This window comes from Enoplosus armatus, chromosome 8 (assembly GCF_043641665.1).
Source record: "Enoplosus armatus isolate fEnoArm2 chromosome 8, fEnoArm2.hap1, whole genome shotgun sequence".
Classification (NCBI taxonomy): domain Eukaryota; kingdom Metazoa; phylum Chordata; class Actinopteri; order Centrarchiformes; family Enoplosidae; genus Enoplosus; species Enoplosus armatus.
The window spans coordinates 14782092-14808779 of record NC_092187.1 but is presented as its reverse complement, the minus strand read 5'-3'; the positions used below and the strand labels follow the sequence as shown (position 1 = coordinate 14808779).

The 26688-nt window shown below is 42.2% G+C and overlaps 2 protein-coding genes across 4 annotated transcripts; both read left to right on the top strand.

The window, feature by feature from the left end:
* The first annotated feature begins 3635 nt into the window (after positions 1-3635).
* On the top strand, positions 3636-10253 carry LOC139289290 (cytochrome P450 3A30-like). 2 transcript variants are annotated; one of them, XM_070910866.1, is made up of 13 exons: positions 3636-3757; positions 5729-5822; positions 5924-5976; positions 6099-6198; positions 6308-6421; positions 6559-6647; positions 6857-7005; positions 7099-7226; positions 7342-7420; positions 8012-8172; positions 8294-8520; positions 8616-8778; positions 9530-10253. In XM_070910866.1, exons 1-13 carry the CDS (start codon positions 3687-3689, stop codon positions 9629-9631), a joined length of 1530 nt encoding a protein of 509 aa, XP_070766967.1. In that variant the 5' UTR covers positions 3636-3686; the 3' UTR covers positions 9632-10253. The 2 variants fall into 2 exon arrangements, with proteins under 2 accessions (XP_070766967.1, XP_070766968.1); XM_070910867.1 differs by having other exon boundaries at positions 3660-3757; positions 6559-6615; positions 6816-7005.
* Positions 10254-12343: 2090 nt separating this feature from the next.
* On the top strand, positions 12344-26528 carry cttnbp2nlb (CTTNBP2 N-terminal like b). 2 transcript variants are annotated; one of them, XM_070910704.1, is made up of 6 exons: positions 12344-12423; positions 14509-14733; positions 14863-14970; positions 22843-23094; positions 23704-23811; positions 24999-26528. In XM_070910704.1, the coding sequence occupies exons 2-6, from the start codon at positions 14725-14727 to the stop codon at positions 26295-26297; spliced, it is 1776 nt and encodes a 591-aa protein (XP_070766805.1). In that variant the 5' UTR covers positions 12344-12423; positions 14509-14724; the 3' UTR covers positions 26298-26528. The 2 variants fall into 2 exon arrangements, with proteins under 2 accessions (XP_070766805.1, XP_070766806.1); XM_070910705.1 differs by lacking the exon at positions 14509-14733 and having other exon boundaries at positions 12376-12423.
* Positions 26529-26688: the final 160 nt, after the last annotated feature.

The following is a 26688-nucleotide window of genomic DNA, read 5'->3' as shown; positions in this document are numbered from 1 at the left end:
TGTGTTCAGACCTCATCATCAGCCTTCTCCCTCTGTTTCTTATGGCTTCAATACCTTATCTGTCTCTCATGGCCTTCTCTCACTACTACTTGGAAACTCATCTTGGCAAGATTGATCTGAGGCAAACAGAGAGCAACGGCACTGTTGCCAGTTGCTCAATGTAGTGCTGCAGGCAGACAGGCATTTGCAAAATTGTGGGCAAATAACACACAAACACACACAGCGTGTTGACATTGATACATTCACATGGGATCACAGAAATACGAGAGAAGAAATGAGAAAAACAACTCTATTTATTCTCAGCTGACCCAGCCACAGCCAAAGGCGGCTGATTCACATCACAATGGGGCTGTCAGGTGGGGCTGTCTTTTTCTGACTTCTAGATGGAGGTTTTTTTTCTCCTTTTGTTTTATTTATTTGTTTCTATAATCAAGGAAACAAAAATGTATCCTAAGTATGAGACAAGGGTGATGGATTGTGCAGTTGACAGCAAACCAGGGAGTTAGGGGACACACTGACAGATGTAAAAATGTCCACATTGAAAAAGGCTAAACAGGAAATGTTATTGGGTAGTGAGTACATGTTGAATCTGCTCTCGAGTAGGTCCAGTAAAAGGCTGGTTGTTGTTTGTAGCAATGAAGGATGTGAAAGCAGATTTTATGGGTCTTTTCACAAACAATTTGGACAACCAACCTGTCTTCCTAGGCTTCATATGCTTTATGCTACGCATCATATATCACGGTATTTTCAGCCACATTGCCCAGCCTTACCACACATACATTTTTCTTTACTGTAATAAGAGCTTATTATTAACATTTTTAACATTTGAGTAAAACATTTCAAGATATTATCCATGCGTAGGTACGTTTGTAATATTTCCAGAGTCCATGTGTGTTCCTTCAAACAGTCAGTGGGAAGTAACACTTTCTCTATCGGTGAAGGCATAAACTGACTGACAGCAGCAATTACAGCATGATGGCTAAAGGTCAGCAGTCATTATCCTCAAACTTTAGCCATATCTATCAGGACAGGAAACAAAGCCAAAGTTGAGAAGAGTGGACTTTACTCTACTCAAAAAACAACAACAAAAGTCATTTTATAGTACTATGTGAGCTAAGTCAACTCCTGAATTCAATTGGAAAGTTGTATGCTCTATTATATTCATTTCTCACCAATTGGAGAATTAATAGCTCAGTCAAGTCTGCACCTAGAAAGCACCGGATGAGTTTATCAATTACATAATCAATGGGAGGCCTCTGTGATTCTTGATGGCTTTTAAGGCAGCTGATTCAAGTCTTTTCTGTTTTGTTGTTTTTTTTCATGGAAGACATTTTGACCTGTCAGTCAAAAAAGCGCAGTTGTAAAAATTGATTGAATTCCACATACACTATATTGCCAAAAGTATTGGCTCACCTGCCTTGACTCGCATATGAACTTAAGTGACATCCCATTCTTAATCCATAGGGTTTAATATGACGTCGGTCCACCCTTTGCAGCTATAACAGCTTCAACTCTTCTGGGAAGGCTTTCCACAAGGTTTAGGAGTGTGTTTATGGGGATTTTTGACCATTCTTCCAGAAGCGCATTTGTGAGGTCACACACTGATGTTGGACGAGAAGGCCTGGCTCTCAGTCTCCGCTTTAATTCATCCCAAAGGTGTTCTATCGGGTTGAGGTAAGGACTCTGTTCAGGCCAGTCAAGTTCATCCACACCAAACTCTCTCATCCATGTCTTTATGGATCTTGCTTTGTGCACTGGTGCACAGTCATGCTGGAACAGGAAGGGGCCATCCCCAAACTGTTCCCACAAAGTTGGGAGCATGGAGTTGTCCAAAATCTCTTGGTATGCTGAAGCATTCAGAGTTCCTTTCACTGGAACTAAGGGGCCAAGCCCAGCTCCTGAAAAACAACCCCACACCATAATCCCCCCTCCACCAAACTTTACACTTGGCACAATGCAGTCAGACAAGTACCGTTCTGCTGGCAACCGCCAAACCCAGACTCGTCCATCAGATCGCCAGGTGGTGAAGCGCGATTCGTCACTCCAGAGAACGCGTCTCCACTGCTCTAGAGTCCAGTGGCGACGTGCTTTACACCACTGCATCCGACGCTTTGCATTGCACTTGGTGATGTATGGCTTGGATGCAGCTGCTCGGCCATGGAAACCCATTCCATGAAGCTCTCTACGCACTGTTCTTGAGCTAATCTGAAGGCCACATGAAGTTTGGAGGTCTGTAGCGATTGACTCTGCAGAAAGTTGGCGACCTCTGCGCACTATGCGCCTCAGCATCCGCTGACCCCGCTCCGTCATTTTACGTGGCCTACCACTTCGTGGCTGAGTTGCTGTCGTTCCCAATCGCTTCCACTTTGTTATAATACCACTGACAGTTGACTGTGGAATATTTAGGAGCGAGGAAATTTCACAACTGGACTTGCACAGGTGGCATCCTATCACAGTACCACGCTGGAATTCACTGGAATTCACTGAGCTCCTGAGAGCGACCCATTCTTTCACAAATGTTTGTAGAAACAGTCTGCATGCCTTGGTGCATGATTTTATACACCTGTGGCCATGGAAGTGATTGGAACACCTGATTTCAATTATTTGGATGGGTGAGTGAATACTTTTGGCAATATAGTGTAGCTGCTTCAGTTTCAGGGTCTTCTGGTATTCTGCATGCTGGCTCACTGTCACACTGTCATCGTTTCCTGGCACACTTGAGTAGATCAAAGCTATCATTGATGTTATAGCTTTGTCGGCTGAGAAAAAGGCCTGTTTAACAGTGGGCGAGTGTAAATTTAATGTCATTCAGACAGGAATATCTGGCGAAGATACTTGTGTGTCACTTTCTTTCACCGTCATCATTGCCATCATTTATTCTCACTGTTCCTACAGTACAGTACTGCCTTTGTTTGGGGGGGGGGGGGGGGGGGGGGATGAAACACCTGGCATCTACTATATCAATACCATTCTAAGCCATTTGACCTGAACCAAATTTCAGACCATGTCTGTGAAAAGAGAGAATAAAACAATTATTCAGGCAAAGTTGGAGGTGGACACAGGGTTTCCACAGGATTTTCTCCTCTTGTTCGCATTCCAATAACTTCAATACCAATACACAACAACAATACGATTCCACAGTGGCTCACTACAAACCTGCTTTTCCACTGGCCTAACACTCTCTGGTGAAATAGCTCCGTTACTTACTGTGAGTCAGTTGAATTGGGCATGGTTTGAAATGGTTTGCAAGTGGTCATAAACTATTTAAAATGTTATCTGTTGCCCTGTGTTAACACTTTAGAATGTTTAATTATGCATTACCTCCTAAAATAATGATGTTTCAACTTCTGATGAAAAGGAAGCAAGCATATCACCATAAGGATATTATTCTGTCAGGGCCATTTAAACCCTTTAGAGGAAACAATTAGAAGATGAAATGACTTGTAAGGGAGTTCTAGGAGATTTAATGCAGGTTGTTAAATAGGATAATGGTCATTTATTAGGTCACCTACAATCACAGTTCAGTACAAGTGATCTAGACTGGACCAACTTGAACTGATGGTGGAGATATGATCTTACGTAACTTGCACTTTTTCCAGTTATGTGAGCCCGCCTCTCTGTCCGGTAAACATTTAAAAGTGGGAAGTGGTTGATCTCAGTCGTCAGTGGTGTGCACAGGAGGGAAGATGGGCTTTCTCCCGGACTTTTCCACCGAGACCTGGACTTTAATAGCATTTGTCGTTACTCTCATCGCAGTGTGAGTATGCGGTCGTGTTTATCTCTGTCTTTTAAAACTGCTTGGAGGAAGTTCTCCAAACAATTGAACCGATTCCACATAGAAGCGGAATTAATCAATGTTGCTGTTTACTTTTGGTCCAGCTCCTTGTAGGCGGCGGCTGTGGAAGTATTTTTAAACGTGGTTTTGTTTAACTTCAGGCCGTTAAGTGAAGTCTGAAATCGCAACCAGATCGAGTTGCTGCGCGGTGGGAACTAGTCAGTCTGTCAGCAGAGAAGTTCAGGCTTATTTAGTTGTTCTTTCCATTTCTTCCAAAACAAACTGATCTTTAAACTGTCCCCTCTTTATACAGTCACGTGGGAGACAACATGTCATTGAAGCTATTCTGTTTTAAAAGGTGCAATTGAGGATTTGCAGCTGAATGTCAAAGAAAAAAGTCAACATGTGTACTCAATATATAGTTTCTGTTGAGGGTGGATTTCCCTCTAAATAAGCGCCTTACTTAGATTTAGGTATTACATTATAATACTATAAATATTTTAAAGGCTCTGCACGCCTGCGCAGGTGTTTTTCTCTCAGGATGATTTACTGAGGTGACCAAACTCCGTGTACTGTACCAATAACAATGGCAAAAGTAAACGTTGTCGCACCCTAACATGTGCAGCCGGAAAGAAAGGGAGATGTCTCCACATGCACACACAGTCCTGAGAAGAGGTCAATCAGGCAAAATAAGAGAAAACACACGCGTGGGTGTACCAAGGGCTTTGGATAGAGCCGCGAGTCCTTTAGCAAATATGTGTAGGAATATAAAGAATACAAATTGGTTTATTTGAAATCAGTTTAATATAGCTTTCATGTACTAATGAATCTTTAAGCATTTATTTTATAATTTAAGGCTGCAATGAAAATATACATACTGGTTTGGTCTGTTTATTTTAAAGTGAAACTCTTAGTTTTAGTAATGTGAATGTAAAGGCCATGCACATCCACACAGGTGTTTTTATTTATTGTGGCTGATCACACCTTTGGTCAGATTGAAGGGCCAGACCTCATGTACTAATAAGGATTGTAATGCTGTCCCACCTGATCAGGTGCAACAGAGCCAAAAGGGGAGTCTGGGAGATGTCAGTCAAGCTCAGTCTGTACTCTCCCACACAGTCTTGAGAAGAGGTCTAATCAGCCAAATGATTAAAGATCACCTGTGTGAGTTATAAATCCTTCCCAAGGCAGACATTTGGACTGGTCACGCACAGATGTCGCTAATAACACAGTAAAGGCTGCATTCAATTTCAATAGACCGTATAGACCGTAGCAGACATTTTGACATGTCATTTAATAGTAATAAGTAAGCAGTGAATTCAAATTACAGCCTGACATTAGGACCATTTATGTGACCATCTGTGGGAGTGTGACTCATAACAAATAAAGTGGACATTCACTGAGGTAAAATGACATAAGGGCTGTAAAATGTGCGTCATAAAATGGCCAGTTTACCACCAGGCAGTTTTATTGTTTCAGTACTAGATAACACTACCGTTTACAACTACTCTTTAATGTTGAGTTAAGAAAATGAAAAGCACAAGCCAAAAAGCTTTATTCAGATAATCATAATACAAAGAAAATATAATAACTATAGAAACAATTAAATAGTGCAATATAATAGACAGGACAATGCCAGGAGATCAGGACAATCTAACATTTTGGTTTACTATGATAGTATGACAGATACAGTTATGTGACACGTATAACTAGTATAATCCTAGTATTTGTTAAACAAACAAAGAAATAATTATAATAATAATTGCAATACAAGTCAAAATTCTTTATCAAAAAAAGTGTTTATTTTAACTTGACAAAAACAAATCCATACAAAGACAAAGCATGGAAGAAATAAGGCCTGGAGGAATTTCACTAAAGAACAGGGTATAAAATTACTTTTGTAATAATAGATGGATTTGGTCTAGCTTTTCTAATCTTGCTTTTAATCCTCAGGTATGGATATGCTCCATATGGCTTTTTCAAGAAAATAGGCATTCGTGGCCCCAAACCTTTGCCCTTTATTGGGACATTTTTGGAGTACAGAAAGGTGAGACGCATTTGCCACATTGGTACAGTGATCTAAGCGGACACACAGCTGTTAATGGTTTTGACTGTTATGATACCTTTGTCTCTCATTTTATCCCTTAGGGCATCCACAATTTTGACACCAACTGCTTTCAGAAATATGGAAAGGTGTGGGGGTAAGTGTGTGTGCATATGTTGTTTGATATTAATGAAGAAGGAATATATCATACCATACATTTCTAATGTAATGCTCCAGGCTGTAACTGAGTTGCTACAATATCTGCTATTGCATCACTAGGTTCTATGATGGTAGGCAGCCTGTACTGGGTATAATGGACACAGCTATGATCAAAATGATCTTGGTCAAAGAGTGTTATTCTGTCTTCACCAACAGACGGGTAAGGAAAAAACACTGTAGAGGCAATTTCCCAAGTTTAATACCTCAATACTAATTCAAGAACATAAAGTAAAGAAGGCCTCCTCCGTGTGTGTGTGTGTGTGGTTTAGGATTTTGGCCTCAATGGACCCTTACGCGATGCTGTATCAATAGTAGAAGATGAGGAATGGAAGAGGATTCGCAGTGTACTCTCTCCGTCATTCACCAGCGGACGACTGAAAGAGGTTAAAAAGCACGCTGCAGCTTTAACATATTTTTAATGTGCACTATTCTTTTTTTTGTGCATTGTTCACTGTTGGTCCATGATACCTGCATGTAAATATTGAATGATTTAATGATTTCGTTATTTACTTTTGGGCAGATGTACAAGATCATGTTGCAGCACTCAAATAACCTGATCAAGAGTCTTTCCAAGAAAGTAGAGGCGGGTGAAGTCATAGAGGTTAAAGAGTGAGTGATGTTATTGTTTGTGATGAAATTTGGACACAGACTCATCAGTATTGTTCAGTTTTGGTAATTTATTTTGTTATTTGTGCTATTCAGTAAATAGGAAACAACATCTCTTAACACAAACATTTGAATGGTTTAACATGTTTCTTGTTCCTACTTTTATTCCAGTCAATCAGTCAATTGGAATTACATGTTTGCCTTTTTTGCAGAGTGTTTGGACCTTACAGTATGGATGTTGTGACCAGCACTGCCTTCAGCGTGGACATTGATTCCATCAACCGTCCCTCTGATCCTTTTGTAGCAAACATTAAGAGAATGGTCAAGTTCAACTTCCTGAATCCCTTGCTTGTAATTTTGGGTATGTAAAAAACATTATGTTGTAACCAGAATGTCTATCTTGTCTTCTTGAGCCCTGAATTAACTATATCTTTTCAATTCTTATTAATTTCAGTTCTGTTTCCATTTTTGGGGCCAATTTTTGAGAAGATGGATGTGTCACTCTTCCCTGCTCAAGTGTTGGATTTCTTCTACAACTTCCTAAAGTCAATCAAATCAGACCGGAATAAGAATCAACACAAAGTAATGTGTATGAAGTGTATAGCTGCCATGGATTTGATGTTGGTTTAGTTTAACCTTTCCCTTGAACACAAATTGGAAAATCAAAATAGGATTTCTACTTGTTTTTGTCTTGCAGAACCGAGTGGACTTCATGCAGTTGATGGTGGACTCTCAGACTTCAGAGAACAACAAAGAGGATACGAGCCCCCAAAAAGGTAGAGAAGGAAACCAGATGGAGAAATTAAAGCTCATGACTTTGTTTGTAGTCATGGCTGAAGGGTCACTTTCAAGATATCAAGGGTCGATTTCATTGTGCTCTAGTTGAATAATGTGTGTATTACCACCCGACTGGAATGCTATCACTCGATTGAATGGGCGGTAACAGTGGTTATCACCCTCAGAGATATGGGTTATCAGGGCCTGCTACACCTACTAGTAGGTTCAGAAGGCTTATGTTCAGGCAACAAAACTACTTGGTTAAGGTTAGGAAAGGGTCAGGTGACAAGCAAAGTCATGTGACTTACATAACTTGCGTGTCTTACGTAACTCACGTACGTAGGTAACATTGCGTAACTTAAAAATTGAACTAAGTCAAAGTTGACTTATGTTGGTTGATAGTTTAGGAGAACTTTGACGTTGTTTCCAGTCCAGTCATCTTTTTCCAGTTTAAAGTCCAAGTCAAAGACCAGTGACAACCCACTGAGTGCCATAATCATGCAGTCAGATATTAGAAAGTTTCATGTCCATTACTGTGACTATTATCATGATAGTGATAGCAGTTTAATCATGGTGTGTTTGTGTTGCAGGGCTGACTGATCATGAGATCCTTTCTCAGGCCATGTTATTCATCTTTGCTGGCTATGAAACCAGTAGCAGCACATTGGGATTTTTAGCTTACAACCTGGCAACCCACCCGCACACCCAAAAGACCTTGCAAGAGGAGATTGACGAAACCTTCCCAGAAAAGGTTACTTTTCTAACAAATTTATTTCTTACTAATACTTTTTCTAACTAACTAATTTTGTTTGTATCAACAACTGGTTCTGTGCTACCAACTAAAAACTACTTTATACTATACCTCGCTCCAGATTCGGCCAACCTATGAAGCCCTGATGCAGATGGAATACCTGGACATGGTGATGAATGAGTCATCAAGGCTGTACCCTATTGCTAATCGATTAGAGAGAATGTCAAAAGCTTCTGTGGATATGAACGGTGTGACCATCCCTAAAGGAACTGTTGTCATGATACCAGTCTATACTCTGCACCGTGATCCTTCTTTGTGGCCTGAGCCTGAGGCCTTCAAACCCGAAAGGTACTGTATTGGATTAATGGCAAATTAAGGTCAGATTTAACTCAAACTTAGTCATTTGCTAATCAACTTAAGATATTTGTTCATCTTTTATTCAGGTTCAGCAAAGAGAACAAAGACAACGTGGACCCTTATGCCTTCCTACCCTTTGGAGCAGGGCCAAGGAACTGTATTGGCATGCGATTTGCTAACTTGATGATGAAGTTGGCCATAGTGGAGATCCTTCAGGACTTCAGCTTTGTCACATGCAAGGAGACAGATGTGAGAAGACATTTTCAGTATTTGTGGTCTTAAAATAGTGATAAATTGAGCAACACTTTACTGTACAGCCCGCAAAGTACAGCGTAATTCTTCCTAGTTCACAGTGGAATTATCTGTACTCACGGTTTTCTAGTACAGTACATACCGATACATATATGTAGTTACAAGGGAACAATATGTGAAGTCAGGGAATACAGAGGTAACAATATGGGAACTAAAAAGTCCTTTATACTGTAGGTATTTGTAACATCATGTAGGTAGGTCTACTTTACAACATACACAGTAACATAAAGGCTATAGGTCGGCTGTATGTTCCTGACCTGGACCTCTGTGTGGCAATGTAAAAAACGCAAACGTACTCCGCAGTTATTTAGGAACTTTGTAGTTTGCCCATCCTCCTTTTGCTATCACGTGTACCCCTCCAGTGTAGGTAAAGCAGTATATGATCATTTTGAAAGAAGTCATTGCAGGTGTATAAAATGTTACAGTACTCATTATCCCATCTTCCCCCAAACACCTATAGTAGTTGCTCAAAAATGATTGCACGGTACTCCGTAATAATAGAATAGGTACCTGTACCTACATATATGTATCGGTATGGACTATACTGGTACACCGTTCAAATAATTACGCTGTAAACAATGAAGAATTGCACTACAGGTCATAATCTAAAGCGCTACCAGATGTTTTTATGTATGACTGGTGTCAATGGATTTGAGCTTCATTTGTGACATATTTCTTGTTTTCCTAGATTCCAATGGAGCTGGGAGTTGATGGATTTACTAACCCCAAGAATCCCATCAAACTGAAGCTGGAGCCCAGAACAATCGTTGCCGTTTCTCCCTCAAGCTAACTCTGATTATCTGTAGTTCTTCACTGCTTCACTATCAAATGAATCAAAAACTATAAAGCCCAGCCAAAAACTTGGCTCCAAAAGCTTGATTCTACTAAACAAACCACTGTTGATGTTTTATGTAACTCTGATGTACAGACACAGTTTAGTTTTTTCTCTATGTGTTTTAATGGACTAAATAATTTGTTATAATCTTTTTGATCTTAAATATTAAAGAATGCCAACATGCGAAAGCACCATTACTGTTCTAAAGCGTGCCTCGTCACACGTGTGCTACATAATTAAATTGCAATATGTTATTACTATGTACACACAGTTATATCCTTTTATAACAGGATAAAATTCTACATTATTGTTACAAATATTCATGAATACTATTATATTGCAAAGACTGATTGTAGAGAGTTTAAATATGCTCAATTATAGTTGGTCCAGCTTGGCTCATTTCTGGCTGGCTGTGCTCTTTGATCTTTTATCTCAAGTTAGAGAGGGTGGAGCTGAGAGCTTGTCACAAAGTGCACCTGAGAGGGCTTGGTTTAGGAAACATTACTGATACGCTCACAATCATGTCTCATTTGTGACAGTGTTTTTTCCTCTATCTAATAAAAATCCTCAGATTTCATTTGGTCTATGTGTGGTCTCTGTGCTTTGTCACGCTTTTTGAGACAGGTGCGATACAAACCTTTAGCTGTATCTAATCTAGTCATCTGTAATTTTAGGAAAACTGGGTGAGTTTAGTTGGAAAATGTAATGGTAGTCGTGGAAAGTAAGTAACTAATTGCATTAACTTGTCTAAGGTACTGTTGATAATTTCCATTTTATGCTACTTCATACTTCTACTCCACTACATTTAAGAGGTGAATGTTGTACTTTTGACTCAATCAAGATTACTTGACAGCTATAGTTACTTTGCAAAATAAGATTTTCAAACAAAAGATATGATCCATTTATAATGTATGATGCAATGGTACAGATCGAATGACTCAATAGTATATAAAGCAGTTAAAATTAGCTCCACATTAACCAGCTACAACATTTAGATTATACTAAATTACACAATGCATCAAAAATAAATTGCATTTGTAATAATAACAAATAAATAAATCCAATAATATAACTGATAATTATAACTCACCGGGGCATTTTGAATGCAGCACTTGTAATTGAATATTTTTACATTGTTGATGATCTGGATACTTCGTCCACCAGCAGTAAGCTTGCCATTGCCATTTGTGCCATCACGCTAAATCAGCTGTATTGTAAAAATACAAAGCCAGTGAAATACAGACACAAGAATACTCTGACATAATGATACGTGGTGACATGTAACTACAAAAAAACAGCAGTGGCACATGGTGCATACAACCTGTTTGAGTCAGTGATAACACAGATTTGTGTGATGGTAATTGCAGTGCTTTACATATTTCAAAATGTTATAGGGAATATGAGAGTGAACTTTGACTGAAATATGTCTCCCCAGAGCCTCACGTGTCCTGGATTCACAGCACACTCGATTATCAGCAGCCTGGTGTGTTCAGAGGTGAAAATGGCATGCAGGCTTGTAGTGTGAGAACACTGTTGTGGAAACTTTAGTCTTTCAGTGACAATGACTGTGCACAATTTGGAGCAGATCCTTTAACCAAAACATCTCGTCTATCAGGTTTCTGTTCCTGCTTTTCAACAAGACCGGGTCTATGAAAAAGGTACTAGAGAAACAAAAGAAGGAGAGGTAAAGAATTATAGTATTCAATGCCTTCCCTCTCTCTATTCTATTTCACTGAATACCTAGCCTACTTTTAAATGTTAGACATTGTTTCAAGGGGCTGAATCCCACCATGATCTCACACTCCCATATCATTTGACAAAAAAAAACAGCACTTCCTACTTCACTATTTTGATCTCATGATCTCCAATATGTAGCAGATGTTTAACATTACACAATGAACATAAAGCAACTCCACTAAACCCTACCTTAATTTATGAATGCATAAATCCAACTGTAGTTAAGTGCCAATAGCCTATCAAAGACTGATTTGAGTCTTCCAGATGATTTAATAGCTGAAGGACAGTAAACTGTGGAAACATGCTGCAATCTTGTAAGGCAGGTTTGACACACCTTCAGCATGCTCACACCTGCAGTATACACGATACAGTCAACAACAGCCACACCAGGTCACAGAGAGCGCTGCGATACTGTCATTTGGCCATTAAGGGGAGTTGAAACACTGTGAGACGATGACAGACCTCTTCTCCTCGAGGCGTCAGTTTTAAGGGGATTTTGAGAAATAACCTGCTCTTCGAGTTTTCAAAGTAGGATTACGGATTATCAGTGCAGGAGCACATAGAAATGTAATCGAATTTATATTTTAAAAATTCACAGTTGGAGTGCACTCGTCCACTTAAAACGTAGAAACTATCTATCATAACTAGTAAACATGCGCTTACAGTGTGCCATCATTAGACTAAATCTGCAAACACTTTAAAATACATAACAGCAGGGGCACAGGAGTGGACAGACATCAACGCTGGACGTCCGAAACAAAGAGGTTTATCCCACAGACCCGGGAACGCCCTTTTCCCCGCCCCCTAGCAAAATGCCCACCAGCCACTGGTCAGATTGTTGCACTACGCCCCTTTGATTGGCTGGCGGCCTCGTCACTGAACGTCTGTTGTTCCTACTCGCCTCAGAGCGAGAGCGCCTGTGACAGTGGGCTGCTTTGATTCATGCTGTTGTGGAGCCTCATTTTGGGATCTGGAGAACAATTAATACGGCCAGAACAGAGCGCATGAAGGTATGTTTACTCGGAATGTTGCGGGAATATTTCATACTAGCTTCCAGAAATTCTATCTCCCATGTTGTTCGGGCTTTTTAGGAAAAAAGCAAAATGCAAAAAGTCCATAGACAGGTCTCTGATATTTGCTCGTACTGTATTGGGCTTTGCCATTTCTGGTTAACTGAAACTTTAAAGCTGTAAAATAGGTTGGGCTTCATGCTAGATAATAATGCCAAAATAATATTTAGATAGATAGCAGATAAGAGCAACAATCGCTGAGATGCAGGGGTCTTACGTTGAGTTCATTTTCAGGGTGGGTGTGAGTACTTGAGTAATATTGATGCAGTATTGATTTTACCATTATCACTCCAAGCGATGTGTATAGATAATGGCTAATTTGGGTGTTTTTGTGATGTCTGTAACACTTCGCAATTGAACTGAACGTTGCCAACACGGAAAATAATCAGTCAGTCCCTTGTGTCAGACAAAGGCCCAGGACGGCAGGTGGATCCCTCTGCTGTTCCTGGGCAACCACAACGATCCTTTATTGCTTTTGAACACACTGAGACGCACAGACCCTTCCTGGTTTCTCGGGCCAGGATGAGTAAAGTTTAACCCAGACTTTGTTTGCCACCTGAGAGAAAATGGCTGTAAAAGAAAAGAAAAAAGGAGCAGAAAACAGGGAGCTGTGTCTGAATGCACACACCCACAGAGAAGCAAGGGGGTTTGACACTCACCATAGACTAGCGTTGTCAAATTAGCTGTCACAATCTTCTGTATTGACTTGGTCATCATTTGCTGTTTTGCCTTGTTAAGATATTTACTGATTATTAGTTCATTGACCAGTACTCACAAAGCCAAACTGCAACACTGCCACTTGAAACCATGCGGGCACACAGAGTGGGATTCAGGGATTTACTCGTGAGTGATGATTCCTGTGGTGTGGGCATCCCTGGAATGCCAGAATGATTTTCCATGGAAGCTGATTTGCAGATATCGGGTTCACACTTTGTAGCTTTGCTGTGAATGTGCGGCGAGCCACAGAGTGCACCGAGGAATTTTGGAGAGACAGAGAATGAATTCTGGGACGCTGCTGCAAGAAAGTAAACAGTACACTTGAGATTCAACCTTATTTAAAGAGAGGATAGGGACAGTTGCTTTCAATCTTAATACAGGCAGTGACAAATTCAAGGAACAAATCCAGAACAAATGAGTGGAAAGAACATAGCAAACACATGAGCTTCCATACAGGGCATGTGGGGTCACTGAATGGTTTGATGAGCATGAAAAATGCTAATAATCTCATCTTAATTGAACACCATTTGGGACCCACATGATAGATAGTGTTCTCCATCACCATCATCAAAACACTAAAATCTTCTGCAAGAATTATGTTGCAGAGGATTTTAGAATTATGGAGGAACCCCTGTACTCTGACATCAGTTTATTTATTCGTGGTGTGTGAAAGAGAGAACGGTGTTATTATCATTATAGCTTCTGTTAATTGTCTTCATACAGCTTGCACGTACCTCGTCAAACACACGGTTAGCACTCAGGAGCAGCCACACTATTGAAAGACATGGACCTGACAGCGACCTCACCCTTACTTTAAACGATGAAGTCAGCTGTGTTTTGTCTCTCTCTCTTAATTTTAAGGATGATGTCAGCTGTGTGAAGTGTGTGTTATGTCTGGACTCTGTGACGAGACTTGACCTAGCTGATGAATCACAGGACACAGTGGATGGAGTGCGGCAGGGCTAACACCTTAAATAAGAATCAGAATCAGAATCAGAATCAGAAACTGTTTATTGCCAAGTAACATACATTACAAGGAATTTGCCGTGGTCTGATGGTGCTATTGTTTCGATAACAAATAAGTAGAATATAAAAGGTAAAATAAGAATAAAAATAAAAATAAGATAAATAACAAACAGTGCAGTGACCAGAATAAAGTAAAGTGTCCAGATAAAGTGTCCAGTAGGGGGTGGGTGCGTTAATGTAACGCAGTGGGGACAGGGGTGATGTACGTTAATATAACGTATAACTTGTGTTTGTGTTCTGTTTCAAACAGTCACATTCGCCTAACACTGTTTTCATTTGCAGCACCCAGGACCTTTGCAGGGGACACGCAGTTTGGACTGAGCAGATAACTGTCCTCAGTCCCTCAGCAACTTAGCATGCAAAATATGCTAATGACTTCCTGTTTATAACCCTGAGCACAACCCGGCGACGCCACAAATGGGACCCTCAAGTCCCATCCTATATCAGCTCTGTGCCACTCTCTGAAAACTGCACTCAGACAAGCTGCCACTAAGTGCTATGCTACACGTAAATACATTTATAATACCCAGAAGCATTTTTATTTCGTAACTAGGTGCGTTTTATGCTCATTTGCTTCTGTCATGTAATAAAAATAACCAGTAAGAATGTTCTCTCTCACTCCCCCTGTCTCTCCAGGATGAGAAGATGAATGTGGAGGCTCTAAGCAGAGCAGAGCTGCTGACTCTCCTCAGTATCTTGGAGGGAGAGCTGGAGGCCCAGGATGTGGTCATACATGCCCTCAGGGTGAGTTGGCCACTACATCTAATAGACACAAATCCCGCTATGGACTCTGTTTTACACATTGCGGCACAACTCGCACACGTTTGGGAGCATACATACATACATAATTATAACTGAAAAATAATATTACAGCCATCCTAGCAACCCATTAAATAACAAAAACTTTTGTCTGTCTTTACTGGCATCCTTACACACTAAAATGAACCTGTTTCAGCATTACGGCCCCAAAAAGAATGTGAGCTAACAGGGAGGGGATGTGTAAACAGGAAACAGAGCTTGTAAAGACAATGGCACAGGAGTCATTCTGGTTTCCCTGGCCTTTCATTCCACCAGAGCACCAACATTATTGCCGGTCAGACCAGTTGAAATCTGTGTTTCTCATTTTTCCCCCTTTTTATTTTTCAAATCAGGCACTATTCAGACCTGGATATGTCCACATTGTGTCTAGACCCAGTTCAGACAGACTGCAGTTCATACCTGGAGTGTCTCAAATGTGTCTTGAGCGACCATTTGTGCGCACATTTGTTTTAATCTGGGAAACTCCCGCTGCTACTAAACAGAAACTAAATTTGCCCTATTTGGACCCTTGCCTCGGGTGCATACTTCAAACCCTTGTGAGTTGTTTGGTTCTGGCAAATCCGCTGTATCCAACTGTGTTTTGAACCCTAAACACAGACTATGATGATGACTAGGCACTAGACTAAGACTAGGTCTTTCAAGGCAGTCAGAGAGGAATTTGCATTAGCACTACACGTAATATGTGGACACGGGCATCTCAGACAACCTCTGAACGTTTTGAGTTACACTGTCCACTTGGACAGCTTGAATCACCCAGGTGAATGTTGTGAACAGTACCTTACATTACATTGCAGATGTCAACATCCTCAAATCCTCAGGTTTGTGCAGCACATTCACTCATATTGAAGTTAAGGAGTATTGCTTTCCTTCAGCTACAATGCTTTGCAGCAGTTTGACTCTAGTCTGACACACTCATGACCACAGCAGCTGCTCCATGCGTGGACGAAGCCGCCCTAAATGCTTGACTCATTGTCTGAAGTAGTGATTGAGGTTGTGTTGAGGACAAGTAGCAACCATGACGTGTCTATGTCTGATAAACAGGCCTCAATAGGGACGTTTATCTAGCAAGAAAGACTTGCTGTAGTGAGAGAATTTCAGTGCCAGGGCCTGAGGGGAAGCCGTTCTAAACCACACCAGCTCAGATGCATCTTAAATGGCAGCTGTCCAAATCTGACGAATCCAGGGTTCAACTCGAAACTCAACACACACACACACACACACACACACACACACACACACACACACACACACACAATCATACCCTTGGGAGAAATGTACAGTTGCCTTGTTGTCTGTACTTATTCCTCTTTCCATATCTCTAGCTATACTGCTTTTTTTCCTATTTTCCTCACACACAGCCACATTAGGGGGGGTCCTTTCATGTTTGACCATGACCCATGTCCTATCTGCCCACTCGCTCACTCACACACACACACACATGCTGGTGGTCTCTGGTGGGCCAGTTATGGGCTGCGGTGTTTATTGCGGAGAGGATGTACAGAGTTGTAGGCTCAAATCACTGACTTCCCTTGTTCCCACTGGGGGCCTGTACACCATTTTTACTGACTGGTCCATGTCAGGACAGATTGTGTGTAGACATGTGGCTGCAGGGGTGGGGTGGGGTGTCAGGGGTTGATAGGGCTAATGTGTCTAATATTGAGCGCTATGTCTGTGCACTGATTTGGCACCCAGGTGTCTGTTTGTACTGTCTGTCTTTCATTTTCCCACTGTGATTTGTCCCCTTGCTATGCCACAAACAGTGTTTTTCCCTAACTAGAGTCTTCTTCTCAGCGTTGTCAGCTAACATGTCGCCTTAACCAAACTCAGTGTTGTGCCGATAACGTTTACTTGCATGTGAGGCCAGTTGAGAAAGGAAAAGAGGCTCTCAAATCCTCCCCATTCTTTTCCACCTTTAAATATTTCCTCCTCTCAGCAGCAAGTACTTGGGATGCCTGTCGATTGCTCGGGACAACCGCATTCAGGCGCCTCTTTAACCCTTCCTTCACCCGAAACCACTGAAAAATTTGTGTTTGCTTACTTACTTATAATATGGCGTCACCTTTGGGACTTGTCTCTACAGACTGTACTGTTTTTAGCTCTCATCACTAAGGACACAGATAAGCAGTTTTACTAGAGGGAACATTCCTGAGAACATGACACTAGAAACAGGTCCTGCATTCCAACAGGAGTGGCATATCTTTTGAGTCGATGATTGTCTATATCTATATGGGAACTAATGCTATTATCATCGTCTCTCTGTCAGGCATAATTGGCATGAATCCAGCGTAGAGCAAGGTCTCAGTAGCTCAAAGGAATGCCAGTTTAAGGCGTGAAAACAGACCTATAGTAGGTAGGACCCTTGACTTGTTGTTGTCACCTGCTGCTGTAATACCAGTGAGCAAGTGAACAAGTGAGCACTGTGGGGAACAAACTTGTGACACTGAAAACTGAAACAAACTATATCGAACTAGATTTCGAAATATGTCTCAGAAATATGCACCAAGGATCTGCTTCAACGTTTTGTAAAAGACCCTGTGGTCACAGGCTGTGAAACAAATACTGCTGTTGGACAGTGGATTTAACTGTTTTTGTTTACCCAGGCCACCAGGTTTGTGTGGTTAAAACATTGCAGTCATGCCCAGCAGTGCCTGTTTTGTTTGTCTTATGATGTCATATCCTGTAATCCTAAAATGCTTTGTCTATTTTTGCAGGCTGACGTGTTTTCCTGACTCCATAAAACAATAGGGCCTGGCTAGAGTGTGCTGTTCAGATAAGACTGTATATTCTGTCACTCTACAAGAGTCACTGCCCAATTTGGACATGTTGTCAAGATTGGTAAAGGGAAAATATGATTAAACACTGTAATGCACACTGGCCTATGATGTCAGTGAAGTGCTTCTATATCAACAGCCTGAGCCTGAGGCATGGGAGAGTAAAGCTCCCTTACCTGAAAACGCTCAGATGACATCAAAGTACCTGATCTTACCTTCTTGCTTTCATTGTTAAAAATAGGTGTACAGAAACACACACAGCACATCACACACAATCACAGCAATTATTAGTCCACGTGAGTGACATAGGTTGGATAATGTTCCTTAGGATGCCTTTTTATGGCAGCCTCTCCTTAGACCCAGCAAGAAGATAAAGGTTCATAATAGTAATGAACTCCACCCTTCACCAACAGCAGAGTATTTGCCTGGTACACATAAATTAGTGACATAGGAGGTTAGGCCAAACCAAGGCAACAGCCAGTCTGAGATAAGAAAAATCACTGCTCTCTCTATGTAGTTTGTGCTTGTCGGCATCAATGAATTCCTTCTGTTTCATTTTTGACTTTCAAGAAATACCGGAGCACTTTCTCGTTCCACCTAATGATATGTTGTGCTTCTCCAAAAGCATTGCCTGACCAAAGGGTGAGAGCACCTGCTTCCATGTTTCATCACTAACCACTGATGATAGCATCTGAGGCAGTTAAACATTACTTGGAAGTTGTCTCATTGCACGGCCCATAAAGTAAAGCAAGGTTTTGTTTGGTGTCTTCCCAGTTATCTTAATGCCATCTGTGGTTAATGTATAAACTTAAAATCTCGTCTCTCTCTCTCGCTGTCTCTCTGTTTCTCTCTGTCTCTCTCTCTTTCTTTTATTTTCTCTCTTTTGGAGCACAAAAACATGTCACTGGGGCAGTTACCCTATGCAAGTGAATTACGCTTACCCTCTCTTACAAGTCAATTTTGTACCCTCAACATTTGTACCCTCAAATTACTATTATACCCCAAGTGACCAAAATCATCAGGCAATGTTGGGAAAATCACTGCACTACCTTTGTACTACCACGCAACAATGGCGTGATCCCTCACCAGCTTACCACATTGCCAATATAGTGTTTGAAGCTGGAAACAAACAATAGTGCCTGATTTGGTTTCTGCAATGGTTAGTGGGGATTTTCCGTCTGCACCATATGGGCAAACTTATCAGTGTAACCTTAACTGACTGAAGTAAATGTACAATTAGTTTTGCTTCATAAGGCGATAATATGTCAGGCCATCTGTCTTTTAGCTTGTTGTACAGTTCTTCTGCCTACAAGTGGCCAAAAATCAATGAATGGAGCTTTAAGTAGGTACATGTGCAATTTGTTTCTCCCAAGACAATACAATATACTCTTATGCTGTCAAAGTGTTGTGTGGCTAATGATTATGTTGTCCTAAGTTCCTAGTTAGATAGTCATTAGTCCCCAGCACCAGACTGTCACACCAAACTCTTTTCTAACCAAACTAAGGCATGCACACTGTTGTATGTCATTGTTTCTTATGGTCATTTTTTGACATTTTCTCAACTGGTGCCTAAGAGAAAGACTTCAAAGCACAGCATTCTAATATGATTAGTGTGTAGAGCTTGTCTTATTACAATAAGTTAAATGACTAAATTGAATCTTGTAAGGACTTGATTCATAGGTAACACAGTACAAGCAGGAGCTTTTATTTTGTTTGTAGCCATGGACACGCTCCCTTTCCCATTTCGCATTTGATTCGAGTTTCCCCAGCAGACTGTTCTGTAATGTTTTAATGCTCTAATGACCAGCACACAGCAAAATGGGTCAGAGCCCTTTGTGTCTTTTTCAAGTTTGCAGCCTCACCAGCTCTGTTAAATCAGATGTGAAAGCCAGTGGACTGATACCGCTTACCTGCCAAGGCCTGTTATTCAACACGGCTGACAAGTAGTCCATTGACTATATTTCCTTCTCCACTATTAAGTAGAGCAGAGTAGTTGTCCACTCCCCAGGAGATAAACTGCACTACTAAAGTCTTTCTTCCTCATCCAAGTAAACACAGAAGCCCGAGACATGAATCTGAACAGAATCCAACATTAGAGGGTCTGCAGCTGACCTACTGTTCTATTTTGTTCTCCTTGTTCTTTGGTTAACATTAATCATGTTAAGCCTGTCAATTACCTGACACTGTGCTTTTTTTGCACTGCAGGTTTGAAATAACAGAATAGAACTAAAAGACGAACTCATTATTTCATCCCGAATGCATTGTCCTCTTCACTCTTGTTGCAAAGACGCTTGCATGGGACTCCTTAAGTTCCTTGAACTAAGCTTTTCATATCTGACAGGTCTGGTCCTGCTGTCCTTTTGTCTCTGTGTGTCTAACTGTTCCTCTGAAGAGCAGACTAATTCACCAGGAATGCATACTTTTCCCATAACCCCCACTGCAAAGCTTCTGGATTTGAGATGTTACTCTGGAGACAGCCGGTCATGCTAAGAACCTTATGCAGCATGGTGTGCACACACTCAGGCAACATATGCCAGCTGTCTTCTCATAGATGCACACACATATAGATACGTCCATGCATGTATTCATCCTCATTTTGGAAGCAATTCCATTTTTCTTTCACTCACAGTATTAATTAGGCTAAACAGAACATTTGTAACATGAGATATGCACCCAATACCATTGAGAGATGTAATTTTGTCCTTGCTAGCTGCTGAGTTCATTGTGTGACAGTCATTGCAGAAGCTCACTAAGGAAACAGGACTCCCTGGCTCTTTTCAGCACACACAAGGACATGATTGTGCCCTGAAGCTGTGGGTAGACTTTTTCCAGGTGAAAAGCATCAGGTTGTCTTTCACACCTCATTACAGCTGCGGGGATGCATCAGAGAATACAGACTGTTTAAGAAGGCAATGCTCAAACAAGCTGTAGCACACCCATTTCAGTAGCTACAACATTGCATGAAATTGTAGAGGAATTCTTACATACTTGATGCAAATTCAAAAACATAATTATTGATGATGAAACACAGGACAGAAAAAGTATATTAATAGCATATAATTTCCACAACTTAGTTGTGGAGACATTTGTCATGACTGGTTGGGCAGAAATGAGAGCTTTGCAGCAGAGAGGGTTTGCTTGTTGTGCCCTCTCATAAAGGAAAGCACACTCTGTCATTATGATCAGAACTATCCCGAGAAAACCATGGGAGACCAGACCCTAGGCTAGGACTGCAAAACGCACACACACAATCCAATCTCAGCCCGGCCCTTACTGGTCTTTTTAAACAGTTATTTAACTCAGGAGGCTGCAGTTTTGTCTCCAGCTAGATGAAGAAGCCTCGCAGCTTTTCTCCAAAGCCCAGCACACAAACACATGCTCACATCCACAGGTAAACATACACACTATGGCTTACACACGTTTATATTTACGTAAAAAGAGACACAGACATACTACATACACACATTCGTACCCATTCTCACACACTGAAGCCTACTGGGTCAGACATGGAGACAATGCACGAGACTGAAGGCATTGAGACAGTGTCTTTGTTGGAGTCCTGTAATCTCTTCACTGAGGGTCACATTCTTTGTTCAGCCAGAGAAAGAGCCTCCAATACAGCCTCCTTACTGATGCCCTCAGGGTGTGTGTGTGTGTGTGTGTGTGTGTGTGTGTGTGTGTGTGTGTGTGTGTGTCCTGCCACAGTCTGAGAGCATATGAGAAAAAGAGAGGCGGAAGTAGAGAGTGGCATTTTCTGAGAAATGATGATGAACTAGCAGAGGAATGCTGTGCTATGCATGTTTGGGCAGGGGAATGAAGGGGGTATCTGATGAGGACTGTATGGGGGGACAGTGACGGGTGCCCCAAAGGCACGTGGAGTGAACTCCGTGGCATGTGCTTACATCACTAGCACTGCCAGCTGACCCTGCATGCCTCCAGAACTCAAACCTATTCACTGTATGTAGCTAATGAGACCACCCGATGATATATCAGGATGACCTGGAGTGAGGTCAGCAAGGCCCTATCAAGTTTCACATTTGTTTGTTGTCATTCCAGCCTGTTTCTCTCAAACAAGCTTGAATAGTTTGTGGTAAATTGAAATTAGTTTGGTTGCATGCAATATTTTGTCCCTCAGGATCAAATTTATACCTTTAAACTAGTGCGCTGTCACTTTTTATTCAATTGTTTTGTTTTTGGTTTAGGTATAATCTAACGTGTTCATTAGAAACAGCTCTGTGTGTGTGTGTGTGTGTGTGTGTGTGTGTGTGTGTGTGTGTGTGTGTGTGTGTGTGTGTGTGTGTGAGTGTGTGAGTGTGTCTGATTTCATGGCCCCAGTCCTTCACCCCTGCATCCCTGGGGAGGAGTTAACATCTGCCCCTGGTGGGGGTTGGACAGCCATGCCTCACCTCTTTGTGTTTGGGTTGAGGGGAGAGACCATCTGCTTGTGCTCACACTCACAATAACATCACTCCACACAGATTTCCTGCACACACGGACACAGATGCACACTCACTTCCGAGTCTATGTTCGATGGTGATATGAACACCTAAAGTTATTACCTAAAAGTGTGTGTGTGTGTGTGTGTGTGTGTGTGTATGCTTACATACAGTTACTTTGTGTTTTTCTTGGCACTGGCAGTTGGGCCTCATGTGAACCCATTTTGTGCTGCAGTGTTGAAACAAGACCTCATCCTATCAAATCCATGTACTGACATACACAAACACACTGGTCATATTTTCTGTTATGTACATAGATATTCACGTTTTGTTCCTGTATGCCACAGGTAGACATTAAAGGCATACACAGCCCATGGCTAGATTTAAACACCTGCTGTCTCATTACCACTTGGTTGCCTGCGGAGCTACACGTGTGTATGCAGATGTGTGTGCTTCATCATTTGGTAAAATTGATTTTTCATCCTTTCTTGAAAAGTTTTCAAGTTAAGGTTCAGCATGTTAGTATAAGTTAATGGAGCGGCCTAACAACACAATTACATATGTTCTGTATGTTTGTGTGTATCTATCAGGCTCAGCACAGAGATGCTTTCGTCCAGGAGCGTTACGGCCAGTATGACCTCAGCGATCCATTCCTGGCCCTGCAGCGGGACAGCGAGTCCGAGGAGCGCCAGGACACACTCACCCAGCCTCACACACACCTACAGGGCCGGGCGGTGGGCCCAAACCCTCTGGCTGTCCTTAAACTGGTCATGGCTCACTGCAAGAGGATGCAGGAGAGGATGATGGGACAGTTGGCCGCTGCTGAGAGCAGACACAGGAGGGTAAGAGGCAATGCACACACAGTCGTGAACGCACACTCTCACACTTTCAGCGAGCTCTCCAGCTCGCCTGACTGCATTTCAGATTTGCGTGTCAGGAAGATGCTGCAACCACCAGAGTACCCAGCCAGCGACAGACTGGGGCTCACAATTGTACAATAGGCTTGTTGTGTGTGTGAATATGTGTGTGCATCCATTTTTCTCCATGTTCCTCCTGTAGACTTGGCTTGGGGGAGTGAGGCAGACAGACAGCAGCCGCCCACACAGGGCTTAGAGGGGCTTTATCACAGCAGAGCTCAAGGTCTGAGAGTATTATGGGAGTCATAAACACTAAACCGTATAGACCGTCTATGAGTGAACTATAGAGAGTTGATGAAACTGACAAAACCTTGTAATGTAGAGGAGGTTCAGATTCAGTTGTGTAGGCTGATTAGTCAGGAGACAATACTCTATGGGTCAGGAAACTTCTCATAAGACAAATAAATCAATAAATAAAGGTAATTAGCTAGTTTGAGAATTATGTCAAATTCATGCACTGGATCCTGCAACAAGAAACCTGCATGTCTGCATGTCTTATCATATAATCGTTTCAACAGGCTGTATGTTTGATAGGTGATAGCTGATCTGGAGGAGGAGAAACGACAGCGTGCCCAGGACTCTGCGCACAGTGATGATTTTACCTTCATGCTGCAGACAGAAAGAGACAAACTGCTGCAACAGGTATGACATGACACGTAAAACATATAAAGTGTACATGTTGTACTGTGTGTTTTTTGTTTGGTAAAGATGGCAAGCCTCAGCAAAACTGGTACTCACAATTCTCACTTGTTGATAGACGAGCACATCTGATGGAAGATATTTTTTCTGCTTCCCTTTCCCTCTCCTCTGTCTGTCTGCACAGTGTCCTTCTTCATAGTGGTAGCTGGGATTTAAAACACAGCGACTGAGCTGGGAAGCATCAGTGCAATTCCATTGTGTAACTCAGTAAGGTGGAGAGGGCTTGCCCTGTTAAAGTACAGACACACACAGGCACCCGTCTGCACAAGCACAGGGCTGTTCCATAGGAAATAGAGGAGGAAGAGGCCATTGTTTAGTTGTCCAGCAGCCATGGGGCTTTATGGCCTCAGGAAACCTGAGATAATGGATGTCCATGTCTAATGCAAGGTCAGCTGGTGCACACACACTCTGTGAGCACACAATCAGCCGCTATACAAACTTCGCCCAAGGGCCTTATGTAAGAAAGAGTTCCGGAGTGTCTCCCACTCTTCCTTAGGCTTTCCTGCCTGTGTTGTTTTTTTGTACACTAATCATATACACTAGATTGTATTTCATCACCTCACATTTCCCACCTATTACTCATCAAAGATTTTAAGCTGCCCAGTCACCCTCTAATGACCTCATGGCAAACTGAACTTTCCATAAACATGCCCTGCGAGCAAATCATTCTTTAACACGGCAAAACATGAACAACCGCTACTCTCTCTGTCCCCTCAGACTCTGAAAGTAAAATGCAGTTTATTTGATATGTGGATTTGGACAAGAAGGTTGGGAGAGAAACAGGAATTGATCACCTACAAAGGATGTCAGCCATTTTGAAACTCAATGCTTTGTGCCATCCAAGTGAGGCCCCTTTTTATAAGCTGTGTTTCTAAAAAAGCAAATAATACATATAGATACACGTAGCTGCAAACTCAATTATACAGTTGTAGTGGGTTAGATGCAAAATACATATCCAAATGTTTTATACCAAAAACTCCTTTTGGGGAACAATTGTATTTTCATATAAGGGGAAGGTTTGTCATGTGTTGGATCTAATGTAACAAAACAGTGTTTTTTTGCCTCCTTGTGGTCAAATGTGGAAAAGCTGCCTTGCCTTGACTCCTGTATCTCTCTCCCTCTCTTTCTAGTTGGAAGTTGAGCGTACAACAGTATGTAGGTTAGAGAAGGAACACGCACAGGCCGTGAGCCAGATGGAGGAGTCGCTGTCCCAGCAGCAGCAGCTCTCCTCAACTCTGACTCTGGAGCTCCAGAGAGCCAGCAGCCTGGCTCAGGAGGAGGCTCAGAAGGTCTCCCAACTTCGCACCTTGCTCCAAGAGGAGACCAGGGCCCTGGAAAAGCTCCAGGGGGTTCTCGAAGATGAGAAGAGCAAGGCAGGCCAGCTAGAGGCCGTGTCTGAGAGGCAGCTGGCTGAGTTTGATACAGAACGAGAGCAGATGAAAGCCAGGATCAGCAAAGAGGAGGAGAGGAGTAGGGAGCTTGAAAGACAGCTGGAGGAGCTGAGGAAGAGGTTGGCTGAAACTGGAGGATGTAAAGAAGAGGTCAAAGAGGCTGTGACAGAGGTGAAAGAGTCACTGTCCAAGTTGATGGTGGTGTCCACCTCTGTTCAGACTGAGCCAGATGGAAAGATAACTCCTAAATCCACCTCACTGTCAAAGGTCAATGGCTATCACACTCATAAAGAGACCGAATCAACGCAGGAAGGGAGAGGAGCAGAAAATGGAGGGGTGGTCGAGAATGGGGGAGGAGCACTTTTGCATTCCCCTCTTCACCCTCATCCTCACCCTCATCCTCACTCTCCCTCCAGCACAGCCTCCTCTTCCCTCTCCTCTTCACCTATTTCCTCCCCAGTACTTGCCAAGCGTCTGGGCAGCCCAGGCTTCCATCAGTCCTCCTACCAGGCTGGAGTCAACCAGCGATTCCAGGCCGCCAGGCACAAGTTCCAGAGCCAGGCGGAGCTGGAGCAGCAGCAGCATGGGGGCCCTCTTTCCCCCAGGGACCTCTCCCCGACCACCTCCTCCATCCCTCCCCCACCAGAGCACAGCACAGCTAAGCAGCTGGCACGCAACACTGTCACTCAGGTGCTGTCCCGCTTCACCAGCCAGCAGGCTGGTGTCAAGCTGGCACCAATCAGCAACTCTCCATTTGGTACAGACTACCGTAATGTAACAGCATCTCCTCCCGGGGGCAGGTCACCTTCTTCAGGGCCTCTATCTCCGGGCATCCGCTCCCCCCTCACTCCTCGCTCAGAGAAGACCCATCCTCCTCCGATCCCTCCCAAGAAGCCAGGCATGAGTCCAACTCCAGGCTCCCCAAGTCACTCTGCTCGGACCAGCCTCTTCCCAGAGTTGACAGGGAACTGTGGACACAGCAACAGTGGGCAGGAGGGAGCCAAGGAGCCAGACCTGGTTTTATCTTCTAGCAGCTAACGGCCAGATCCTACAATGAGTCAGGCCTAAACCAACAGTTACTGTAATGTTCATCTTTGCCATCCCTTAAAACCACTTCATAGCACTCATAATCAGTAGTATAGACACTTCAAAGCTGGACTGGTTCGCACCCCTACCTCTATACCACAACCTGAGAAACAATCGGAAAAGAACTATTTGAAATAAAATATAGTATTTTATGGATTTTTTAAGAATTTGATTTAATATTTATATTAACATTCCTGTCTTTATTCCATTTATATAGATTTTTTTTAAGTTTATCTCGTTTATTTTCCACTTTAATATATTAATATTAAGTGTGTTTAGAAACCATATATATATATATATATATATATATGGCACAAAAAAAGAGACCAAGCTGAATACCTGT